The 12,754-nt window shown below is 32.9% G+C and overlaps 1 protein-coding gene across 1 annotated transcript in view; it reads right to left on the bottom strand.

Annotated features, from left to right (window-relative positions):
* The window catches only part of FRY (FRY microtubule binding protein), a 147,575-nt gene that overhangs the window by 17,439 nt on the left and 117,382 nt on the right, over nt 1-12,754 (bottom strand). Inside the window, exons 46-53 of the mRNA XM_015815247.1 lie at nt 11,647-11,826; nt 10,811-10,972; nt 10,440-10,514; nt 9,201-9,371; nt 5,210-5,410; nt 4,490-4,651; nt 3,293-3,459; nt 2,341-2,530 (exon numbers count right to left, since the gene is read on the bottom strand). Coding sequence (XP_015670733.1) covers nt 2,341-2,530; nt 3,293-3,459; nt 4,490-4,651; nt 5,210-5,410; nt 9,201-9,371; nt 10,440-10,514; nt 10,811-10,972; nt 11,647-11,826 — 1,308 coding nt within the window. The remainder of the gene's footprint in view (nt 1-2,340; nt 2,531-3,292; nt 3,460-4,489; nt 4,652-5,209; nt 5,411-9,200; nt 9,372-10,439; nt 10,515-10,810; nt 10,973-11,646; nt 11,827-12,754) is intronic.

Here is a 12,754-nt window from a genome sequence, read left to right as displayed (position 1 = left end):
TGCTGCAGTTACCATCAATTTGAAACTGAGTGGTAAGTAGCTTTCAAGGAGTCTATCTTAACTTTGAACAGTCGCTAAGGAACCAGTGGTAAGTCAAGGAGTATCTGTAATGTCTTCATTTTTTGTATGATTCAAGATGAAATATGTAACATAACTGGGGTATATATTTATATACTTAAGGATATATGTATATCTGTAATGGTTTAATTATGCACTATTAACTTTCTGTATAGTATTTTTTTTATTTTTTTTATTTATTATATATTTATATATTATATAAATTATATATAATAAATTATAATATATATATTATATATTTATTATATATTTATTATATATAGTATTTATTATATATTTATTATATATAGTATTTATTTTATTTATTTTGTATAGTACTGGTATTCATGAATGTGCTGTGCCACTTTCCTTCCTACCCTGTCCCACTTAGTGATTGTTACAATTGTATGTTATAGATGACATCTGTTTTTCTTTTCTGGAGCTACTGGGTCTTTTGGTTTAGTTAAGATGTGTTGGAAACCTTTGCTTGGTTGTGTGTTATGGTAATGCCATGTGGTTGTATTAGTTTGTGGTTGTTTCTGAGATTTTTTGATGTATAACAGTGTTATCTTTTTCATAGTTTCTGTTGGTTGTACTGTAGTGGGTTGATAAAGTTATTGTGTGGGTGTCCATTTTATTGGAAGGTGCTTATAGGTTGCCTGTTTCCTTTTTCTGGTGTTCTGGGTTGCTGCAGTGTGTTTGTGCTTATCTGAATAATGTTCTTACACAGCTCTTCTTAAGAGAGGTTGCATTGCTTTTTTGCTACATTTAATTGTTTCTATTTTTCTTTCTATATTATTTTTTTCTGCATTTTCTACTTTTTTTACTGTTTGTAGTTAAGATAAAATAGTTTTTATCTGTTTAACTATAATGTTTGATAAAATCATTATTAAAAAAAAATCACAGGAGAGGCTTCTCTGTTTAGGTACTACTTGAAAAAATTCTTACACAATGAAGTTCAGCTGGAGACTTTTTTCATTTTTCTTGATTGAGATTATTTTCTCTTAAGAAATGCTCTGTTATAACTGGAAACAGCTAATAACTTTGGTTTATCATTTAAAAACCATGGTGGGAAATTTTTGTGTTGAATATTAAAGCAGAGTTATCAGGGTGTGTTATTACCAGACAAGTATATTAATATAAAATAGAACAGCTAAACGGATGTGAGATTTTCATGACCAAACAATTTTAAATGGTTTTCTTGCTAAACAAAGTTATTTAAAAGTAAAAGACTATGTCCAGGCATGACCCTTTTTCTCAGTAGAGGATTGTCTTTCAGTTTTTTCTTGCATGAAGAATTTAATGTTAAGTGTTCACTACCATTCAACTCTATTTAAGTGTTTTATTATAAAGGACACTGTATACTGTATACTGTTCAAAACACTGTATAAGATGTGTTTGAACATCTACAAATTTGTCCTACCAACCTCAGCTCTCTTCCTTCCCAATGTGGTTACCGGTAAGTGTAATACAGGTGCCTCTAATGTCTATTGCAAGTATGCTTTAAAATCCCAGAATGATAATTCTGCCATATTTTCAACAAGCTTTCCTGAGTTTTCCTGAAAAAATGCAAATAGTCCTCTATTTCAAAACAGTGCAATTAGTTTTAAATAACAGGATTCATGGAAGTGATTTGCCACTACCTTCCTCCCCCCCCCAAGATTCATTTTACTTCCTGAAATACTCTACAATACTAGTGGTACCAACTGTTTTGACCCATATAAACATAAAATATTATTTTCTTTATAAAGTTATGAAAGAGCAAAAAATAGAAGAAAGAAGAGATTGCAGAGCCAGTTCCCAAATGTGAAATTTGACTGTTTTTAAAGTTCTGTCACTTTAAAGTATGAAAACTCTTCCCATAGAATTGAGGTATCTAGAAAAGTGAATAGGAAAAATCTGAAAGAAATAAACAACTATAACTATGATTAGCTGAAGTAAGCCACACTCATAAAACCTATAGGAACAATCCATCTTCATAAATATACATTTCTCTTCTGAATCTATCTATTTAAGCCAGCATAAAGAAAGAGAATAATTAGGTTGCCTGGGTGCAGCAAGAAATTACTGTAATGAACTATATTCATTTAAATGTCCATGTGAAAGCACCTTTATGAAGGTTTGAGCACAAGAGTTAGGAAAGCAGAATTTCTGTAAACATCATCTAGGAATTTAAAGAGTGACACATAAGGCAATTCTCTTCTAGACACTTCTACTACAAATTATAAGCTTTTTATATTTACCCAGGATTAACCATATAGGATTCTTGAACTATTTCCTTACCTTAAACAAGGAGGAAAACACATGGAAAGTATAAACAGCACAGGAGCCATCTGAGTCACACATAAGCTGGTTTATATGACTACGCCAGGCTTCTTCTGCAGCATCACAGGCAGTAGGTTGAAATGCAGCCAGGATAGCAGAAAAGAATGGGGAAGGTGGGGGTGAAGCAATGCGGTCTCCTTCACCAAAACTGTAACAAAGAAAATTTCACAATGTTATATAAGGACAGATAATGTGTCTAAAACTCCTTGGTTTTCATATATGTACATGAGTGTAATGATTTGACACGAACTGTTTTTATACGCTATCGTGTAAATTTTTTCAATTTTTCAATTTATCCTGGCATACTTATCATTAAATCTCTTGAAGTTTATATTGCATTTTTAAACATTTGCTCTTAGCTTTATTTTAGGAAATAGCTTTCATTTATTTGAACCATTTCACTGTTTTGCTATGCTGTGAATTTTGTTGTGTGCACTTTTATTTATTAAAAAGAAATATAGATAAAACTGCTCTCATACATAAATATATGCATAAAGAAGCACAACCTTAAATGTATGACCGCTGCCTCAAAGGAAAACAAGACAATAAAAACAAAAGTGTCACCATGACTGTATCTAAGAAGATATTTTCCTTTCAAGTAAATACTGTATGAAGAATATATACCGTATGTGCATATGGAAAGAACTAATCCAAAGTCTGGGGTAAAACATAACTGGTCTGGAGCAGCTGCAAAGGTGCTGGACTAAGAGCAGGAAGGCTGCGTTCAGTTCCACCAATGGCCACAGAATTTCAATGGGCAACTATGGACCATTCACGCTCACAGCCTTAGAGGGAGATTGTTGTTGGGAACAATAAACAAGAATGCTATGTATATTGCCTTGAACAGGAAGGAAGGAAGGAAGGAAGGAGGGAGGGAGGGAGGGAGGGAGGAAGGAAGGAAGGAACCTACCTGGCAAGTGCATATTGGTCTAGAAGTCGGTCACCTTTTTCTTCAGCTTCAGTCATATCTAGACTAAAACTATCACTGTATTCAAATGCTGCTGGGAGTTCATTGGTAGATCCGGATAGATCATCCTCCTGGACTGAGGTATCTTCTTCTTCTTGGGCACCTTCCACCTAAAGGAATCAGTTATAATTATAAATAGTGCAATTTGTAGTACAATTTGAGCTGGATTTTGTTTCAGATGATTTAATGAATGTGTCCCCATGTTACTCCTAGAAACAATATAGTGGATTGCTCTTGCTTTCTTCCAGAATGATTTTTCTTTTAAAGTTCTGAGTCTAGCCTACAACTCTGTTAGCTAAGACAAGTTCTGATTACTTCCAAGCAAAGACAAGATCACTTAGGGGTGCTTAAAAGTCAAATAATATTGCTAATATTGATACAGCCAAATAAAAGTTTATTTATCAAATATGGTCATATGATATGATGTATTTCTTATACAGCTGCACAGAACTAAAATTATTCATTTGCATGAAAATTCCAAACATGAGCAATTAAAATAAAAAAATTATTATGGTGAATCAATTCTTTTCAGTTAGAGCAAAGGAAGGGGTATAAAACATGACAGAGGTATATAAAATCAGGGAAGAAAATACCAATTTTTCAACTGAAAAAAAATCCTATCTTTTTAGTTACAAAATTTACTGAACATTTTTAAAAGAAAGCATTTCCAAGAGAAGAAAACAGAAATCACAAGCACAACCAAGGCAAATTTACTAAGCCCTTAACTTTTACTAACTTTTCATAGTTGTGTCAATGATACGCTTTGTTTCAGGCATTTGAGACTTACAAAACTCTGCATACTGTAATCGGCAATCTCAAAGTAGCCCAAACAAGCAAAAATGGAATTCACTACACTCAGTAGCACAATACTCCCACATTTAGGGGATGGAATAGAATTCATGTTAACTCCCACAGGCCACTTAGTGCACTAATCTATTAAAGCTGTAAAAGTGTAATGCCAACATTTTCCAGTGTAACTTGAGAAGCTTATATATTTAATTTGGTGCACAAATACATCTGACTTTGTTATACAGAACTGTAAAGTGTTATTTTGCAGACCTAAAACTCTTGTCTTTTAGCAAATATGTATCCCAAACTCGCCATTCCAGCCACTGTTTCTTAAATTTTAAATTAATTCACCTTTGACTCTTCAGAGACCTGGAGATTATTCATTTCTGGCAAAGATGTGTTAAAACTAGAGGTTCTTGAACTGAAAGGAGGTGGACCGGTTGCTGCTGCCTCACATGGTGTGGAAAGGGCATCAATGTGATTTGTGTCTTCAGAAGGGGAAAGTGTCATGATCTGTTAAAAAAGAGAGAAAGAGCACATTCCTCTGGGTGATGCTTCTGCTTAGGCCAAAGCACTGAGTGAGTACTGCCCAAAGATTGCTCCTTTATCCATCCCATACAAGCCTGAGTAAGTGGGAGAGAGCTGACATCATTTTCCCACAAACAGTCTTTCTGAAACTATTTATGATTTTTTTCTGGAGAAAATAATACACTTAATAAATGTATTAATTTCATAATCACATCTTTAAAAATAAATGCTGATTCCTTGTGAAGTTTTTTCGTTTTTTCTTGTAACATTCTACTAAAAAGAGTGAGATGAACAATTCAATCAAATGTGACATGTAACGTGTCACAGAAAACAGTACCTCTTATCAAATATGAGAGTATCTGGCAACTTTTGAAAATTGGATGTTTTTTTTCATATTTGTTGACTCTCAAAAGGTGAAGCAATTCAGAACATACTCAGTTAAAGGTTCTGACATCCAATTTCATTTGAAATGAATTCAAATATCCATCTTTCCTCATTTTTAAATGTAGTTTACTTTCTAGCAGCTTAACTTTAACTACTTACAAGTTCTGATTGTTCCAAGATTTGGCTTGTTGTAAGGTCCTCCTCTTCCGATGATTCATCAGAATCTTCATGGTTGATTTTGTTTAGGCTGGGAATACTTCCTGAAAGCTGGCTTTCTTCCAGAAGCTGCATATCACACTTGTCCAGACTGTCAAGAGAACGCCTACGAACTCCCCAGTTGAAATTGTCCATGCTTTCACCCTGCAATCATAGCAGTGGTTTATTTTCTCTGCTACTATACAACATATATATATATATATTTGTTGTATATATATATCTATCTATATATTTCTATATATTCAGAAATATAAAATCATAGCTATTTACAGAGGAAAACTTAATAATATTATGATTGTCTCCTCTAAAAATTCTGCTATTTTCAAAACTTTAATTTTCAGAATGTTGGAATGATGAAATTCTATTTATTTTCATATGACTGACAATGAAGACTAAAATTTTAAAATTATGAGACACCCTTACACTGTACAAAGTTAGTAAGAGCAATATCTATTATGAGGGATTTCTATATATATGAAATTATTTGTTCATGCAGTTGAAAAAAGTATGTTGAATATCAGTCTATCTATCTATCTATCTATCTATCTATCTATCTATCTATCTATCTATCTATCTATCTATCTATCTATCTATCTATCTATCTATCTATCTATCTATCTATCTATCTAGTCTATCTATCTACAATGTTGAAGATCAGAATTAAAATAAAATGTTACACTCTCAATTTAGCATGCATAATGCAATATTCCAAAATCAAAAGAGCCTTTATTTTTAATCCTGATTTTCTGAAAAAAACTCCTTAAATTATTTTATGTGTAAAAAACAGACAAGCATTTATTTAATAATAGTTTAGTTTTTTTAAAACGTGTTTTTTGTTTACATTTTAAATTTAGTTAACATTTTACAGTGCAATCTTACACTTGCTTCCATAGAAACAAGTTTTACAGGATTTAATTGGGCTGAACTGTTAATAGATTATTTTTTTTCAGTCATTAATGTATTGACAGGTTTGCTTACTTTTAGAAATGAAACATGGGTCTGTATCACTGAAAACACTGAAGATCTTTACAGTTAGCTTAAAACATGAATGAATTTGATTAATGGCATGTACTCCAATTCTCCTTGCACTTTTTCCATTTGTGGCACAGTCTAACATTAATAGACGGCTATATGTGGTCGCTAGGAGTCAAAAACAACTTGATGTCACATAATCTCATTATTTGTGCAAGTGAATTTAAGGTTTACTTTTTGGGGGAGCCCCAATTGGAAAGCAACATTTTATAAGATTGTAAACTGTGCAGATCTAACAGTGTGGAATTCCTTATAGCATTCATTACAATAATAAAAGAAAAATGAAAATGAAAAGGTTATACTTAGCTACCTTATTGCTATAAATATTTTCCTCCCGCCAAATATTTGACAATATATCACAAAATATATTGCTTCTCTTGGTATTCTCAGAATTTCTATCACAGGAATAACATTTGACAGGATCTCCTAGGCAATTGTGCAAAACTCCCAAGGATCCCTGAAGTGGGGAGACAGTTCTGGAAAGTGCAAACACTACCTTTCCTACCACCTCTCATAATAATTATGCAAGAATTAAGTTATACATAATTTATTGTTTTACAAATATCCTGTCATATTTAAACCACAACCAGAATAAGTGGGCAAAATTTGATCTTGTCAAACTCATGATTTGTAGACTTCACAATGGATGAGAACTGTGGTCTTATTGTGGATATTGCAGAAAACTTGAAACATTTTCCTTTGAATTCTAAAACATTTCTAAACCCGTGCATAAGTATAAAACTTTCATACATGTAAACAAGCATACACATACTGAAACAGCAGTTCAGTAAATATTATAGGCTACAAACAATGCATTACATTTACTAGCACATGAGTTCAAATAGCATTAGCTTACCTGAAGTTCCTGAATAGCAGATATAACAAATAGGAAACAAATAAAGAAAAGCTTGTGTAAACATATTTGATTTAAATATACTTACAGTCATTACTGCAGCTGACCAATTTATTCCTGCATTTCATTCTTAAAAGCTTAAAATACTGTAACAGTAGTTTCAAAAACAAAATACTAAATCACTTTTCTCTTAACCCAACTAAATTAAATTCATATTCACATAAAATTAAGCTTAAAAAGTAGAGAGAAAATCTAGAACAGGTTTAATTTGCTGACATTAATTCATTTCTATATCTTGTAAAATCAGATCAACTAAAGCTACAATAAGAAAATGAGCCAAATTCTATACCCTAATCAGGGAGGAAGACCTAATGCACTCAGAGGGACATGAAGGAGACATGCGTAGGATTTTCTTGAAAATCAAAACACAGTTACCTTCTTCCCTGAGCCAGAATCTGCTTTTTATTTTTTATTTGTTAAGGGCAAAGAAGTTAGAGTCAATAACAGGAAACATATTACAATACCACCTAGCAACATTGCTGTTGTTACAGGAACATGTTTTCCATTATATGTACATTCCACTTTGTATCCTGACAGCTACTGTCCCCAGTTGAACTATAGGCCCAATATTTAGACTATCTAATTATCAATATATCAATATCTCATATTGATAACTGTTGGAAAGAAATGTAGAATTTTAGGAATTATGCAGCAGATTTGGCTCTGAGTTTTGCTATCAAAAGATGAAAAGCTGTACCATAATTCCTGTTCTAATTCCAGATAAATTCTTTTCAACTTCTTGCATTTATTTTAGCTATAAAACGTTATTATTACTCCAGCAAATTTATTTTCTTTAGAATGCTTTGTTTAAATGTTCCAAATTTAAACATAGCACAGGGCAAAAGTTTATTTTTGTTTCGATGGAATTTAAGCTGAATAGTGTAATTCAAAATCAAACAGCTCGGTAGTGATGGATGTGCTTCAGATCCTGCTAAGTAACTAGTAGTAGATGCTCCCTTTTTAGCAAAGCATCCTCTCATCATAGACATTAACAATCCTGCTGAACAAGTTTGTGAACAGATCAAGATGCCAAATTGTTACTACTATTTATCCTGTCTCTCACCAGCCTCTTCAGGACAGCCAAAATCTGACCTGTTATATAGGGGATATTTATCTTTAATGTGGCAAGAAGATTTATTTACAGGATTGAGGTGAGGCTCACAAGTGATATGATCTTCCCTAAATTATTCCTTATTTTATGAATCTCTTCCATTTCCTACATTCACTGCCTGTTTTTCTTTGCAGAAGGGAATGGGGCAAGATATTGTCAGAACACTAAGCAGCATTCTTTAGCACCCAATGCTGATCTTTACTCTAGTTAACCAGAAACAATTATTTCTAGAGGGAAGGGATCCCTATTAACTATAAAAATATTATTTAGACACAAACAAGACCATGCAGCTTAAATTTTGCAAGCAATCTGCTAGCAGGCCTTTTGAGCAACTTCAGTTAAAACGGACAGGCTTTTACCTGCTAAGACATAATTGCAGCTCCCGTTTTTCTTCTACAGAACACCAGGCTTTCTAAGTGCACTATCTTAAGGCAATGGAAGCATTAAAGATTTACACAGAGAAAGCTTTAGCTTTAGCTTTCTGGAAAGTCATTGATGAAATTGCCTGCTTTTAAAATTGTTGTGCAATGGGTTTATGAGGCATGTATTCAGATCATCAATCAGCATGTCAGGCAGATGGTTAAGAATGGTTAAAGTATTGTGTTTTATTTTAATGTATGGAAAACAAACTTTTAGCTTTAATTTTAGTATTAAAGTAGTACATTAAGCTCTAACTTTATGCTAAGATTTCCACACTGCTGAGTGTTATGTCCTTATGTGAAAAACGTTCTGAAAATGTTCATGCAAAATCAAGAATTATAGCTATTCAGGTATACGCTTGCTAAAATATAAACAGAACATTATTACTGCTATGAAGGGCAAATATGGGGCTTAATCTATGATAGGAGTAAAGATTTGTCAAAAAGAAAGTACCGTACCTCACCATCTTCTAATTCCACATCTAGGAAATCAAAATCTCTAAAGACTCGGAACTGTTGCTCACTGTTGGAATCATCCATATTCTCTTGTTCACGTTGTCCGTCTTCTGAAGCTACTAGACTAGTTTGGTGCTCAATCAGATCCAAATCACCACAGGAAGAAAAAATGACCTAAACATTGAAAAGGAATGACTTTCTTTTAAAAACTCTTCTATGGTTCCTTCTACTAGCCTTGGACTAATCAGAAACAGTATTTTCAGTACACACCTAATTCCTTCAGAGGATATTTTTAGAAGACTCCTTTTTATTATTAATGTTGGCTAGGTGCCTTCAGATTAAATTTGAACAAAGATACAACTCTGAATTGTAGAAACCCATCCAATTACTTCCTAATGGCTGCAGACCAATGCAGCCTTAGTTTATCCAAACATTTATGGAAAAAAAGATGCAACTGCAAAAATAGGCATTCAAGGAGCTTCATAAAATCCACCACTCCCCACAGTTGTTCAAGTTAAAACATTTGAATTACTTAGAATGCATTTTAATTTTGCTGACCTAGTTTTTAAATTTAATTTTATTTGCAGAAAAATGCAGAGTTGCTTCTTGGTAGACTGATCATAAGCTATCAGCAAATAAGCCAATTGAAAAAAATAGTATGTACTACCTATTATTTTACTAAAATGCAACTAGTCTAGATGCTGATACTGGATATTCCCTCCAGCAGGAATTTTGAGATAATACAATCTCACTACTGTATAATTCCTGAAACAAAAAAATAAACCCCAGCTCAAAAACTGGGCAATCCCAATATTTCAGAAATTTTCATTTTTACTATTTCATTTACTAGAAATAATATAGATTTGCATTTTAAAAATAAATGGCATATAGAGATCTCAAAGGAAGTGTCAGTATAAAGTATCATTCTCAACACTGCTGTTATATGGCTAGAGCACTTCTCGAGACGACCGTACATTTTATACAATGTCAGGTGTATTTCACGTAATAATAAGATCACCACTACTGCCGTATTCAGAGGTGAGAGTATCGGAAGGTAATCTCTATTCGAGTGTTGACCGTGGAATCGGTTTCGAACAGTTTTCGGTTGAACAGGAGGTAGACGTTTAGGTCGTCCTCGGTACTTAAGTCCTCCTGATACAGAGACAAATGAAAGACAGTATCTGAAACTGAAGATATAAATTAATTGTGCATAAATGGTATAAGAAGAAATATGAAACTTACTGAGGGGTTTTTGCTCAGACCAACCTCTTGACCACAAAGACTAAGAACATGCACCAACTTTTCTTTTGTTCTTTTCTTTAAAAAAATAAAGGTGAAAGAAAAGGAGACATTTTAAAAATAATAATGATACACATATGAATTTTTAATAAGAGAAGAAATAGGAATGTTTGTAAAGAAATCCATAACTTCAGCTCTAATTCTTGATAATTTTCATTAATTAATTATCATAATTTAATCTGGCAAAATATTGCCTTGGTATTATTTGGACTCTCTATATTTCAATATTTGTTAAACAATATTTCTGTATTTCTGAACAACAACCTAAATTAATGGAACAAACCACCATTACAGAAAATCAGTAAGAATTTTACCTGCGAATACTGAGGTCTCTTCCAACTAACAGGCACAAGGACATTGGAATTAGACCCAGAAGATGTTGAAGACGTGCTACGTGTGACAGGCATTATTCTATGTTTTCCATCACGACCCAAAGAAGTCTGCAGCTCATCATATCGCTTGCCAATAATTGGTGTCTTAAAGTAAAACATCAATAAAAGTTTAAAATTTACATATATTATCCCCACAGTGCATATAGCAACTCTGACTAGTAGATGGTTTTCAAATTCAGAAATTCTATTCTTTGAAATTCTTGATTTCAACAATTGAATAAATAGTATGAGGCAGTAGATTAATTTTATATGTATAGCATATGATTTATCTTTGATCTGCACATGATCATATTCATTAAACTTTGGCTAAATGGCCTATTCGGCTTAAACCATTAATTTGTAATATTAGTTTGTAATAGGAAGACTGGTAGTGCAGTGGTTAAAGTGCAGTATTGCAGGCAAACTCAGCTCATAGCCCTCAGCCAGGAGTTCGATCCTGACAGGGCTCAAGGCTGACGCAGCCTTCCATCCTTCCAAGGTTGGTAAAATGAGGACAGAGATTGTTAGGGGCAATATGCAACTAATGCTTACATTGTAAACCTCCCAGAGAAAGCTATAAAGAGCTGTGGGGCAGTATATAACCCAGGGGTAGTCACCCTTGGCTCTTTTATGACTCGTGGACTTCAACTCCCAGAATTCCTGAGCCAGCTAAGCTAAGAATTGAAGTCCACGAGTCATAAAAGAGCCAAGGTTGACTACCCCTGATATAACCCTAAATGCTATTGCTATTGCTATCTTAATTATGGTAAATACAGTACCTCAGAAATATCAAACTGGAACTCTAAAGTTTTTCCAGGCAATTCCTTGGATGCATTATTCCAGATGCAATGTATTTCCATTTTTGAAATATCACTATGCTGATAAGAAGGTAGAACCAGGCTTGCTGAGCGTGCAACCACCAATTTAAGTATATTGAGGGCTTCTCGCCAGTGAATGCTCTGTAAACAAATATTTGCACATACAATCATACGCATTGAACAAAAATATATTTGTAACATTAAACACATCAGAGACTGATTGTACTGAACAACATAGCAAATCTGAGTACTCTGTAATAATAATATTTTGAAATATTCCATGTTAAAAACCATATACTAAATACAAGAAGAAAATGTTAATAATATTACAAAATATTATTAAGGCTTCTTATTACGCTTCTACTTGGCACAACATTTGACATCTTGGCATCTTTTACGTTTTCTAAACACAATTACTACTTTAAAAGAAAGCAAGATAATATTGGATGTTTTGAAAAGATTCCAGATTTACTTTATTTTCTAAAACAATAAAAAATAGTAAATGTTCTATTGTACATTAATTATTGATTAGAGTTTATTATTTTTGTACAATAACAAGTTTAAAATAGCCAATTGAGTGTAGTGATGTCTTTGCCGATTGGTTCTATTTTCTGTTTCCTTTTATTTTATCATTATTTACCTATATCAGACACTTTTACCAGGCCAATTTAACATATTTATTTACTGGAAACTTTGCTTTTAACAATTCTTGAATAAAGTAATTATAATAAAAAACAACATCATTTTACTAAGCCATCACACAGAGATTAATATGTTATTTGCCCATAATTAATACCTGTCATTTACTGTACAATTTATTGCCATAGTTGCCCATTCTTTTGTTCTTAACCTGCTTGCAGCTTGTACAAACCACACAACTTGCTACATTGCAAAGTTATCAGACTCTGCTAGCAGGAAACAATTTTGCTTTGTGAAGTTTAATTACCCTTCTGTAGAGGAACAATTTAATTGGTGCAGAATTTTGTATTCAGTCCCACAACGTACCTGCAGATTTGATTACAGTGTGATAACTTCTGACAAACATTACAATACCAAGAGAGAAGTTGGG

The sequence above is a fragment of the Protobothrops mucrosquamatus genome, unplaced genomic scaffold, assembly GCF_001527695.2.
Source record: "Protobothrops mucrosquamatus isolate PMUCROS unplaced genomic scaffold, P.Mucros_1.0 scaffold327, whole genome shotgun sequence".
Lineage (NCBI taxonomy): Eukaryota > Metazoa > Chordata > Lepidosauria > Squamata > Viperidae > Protobothrops > Protobothrops mucrosquamatus.
The sequence above is the reverse complement of the archived record's forward strand: the minus strand, read 5'-3'. Positions and strand labels throughout refer to the sequence as shown.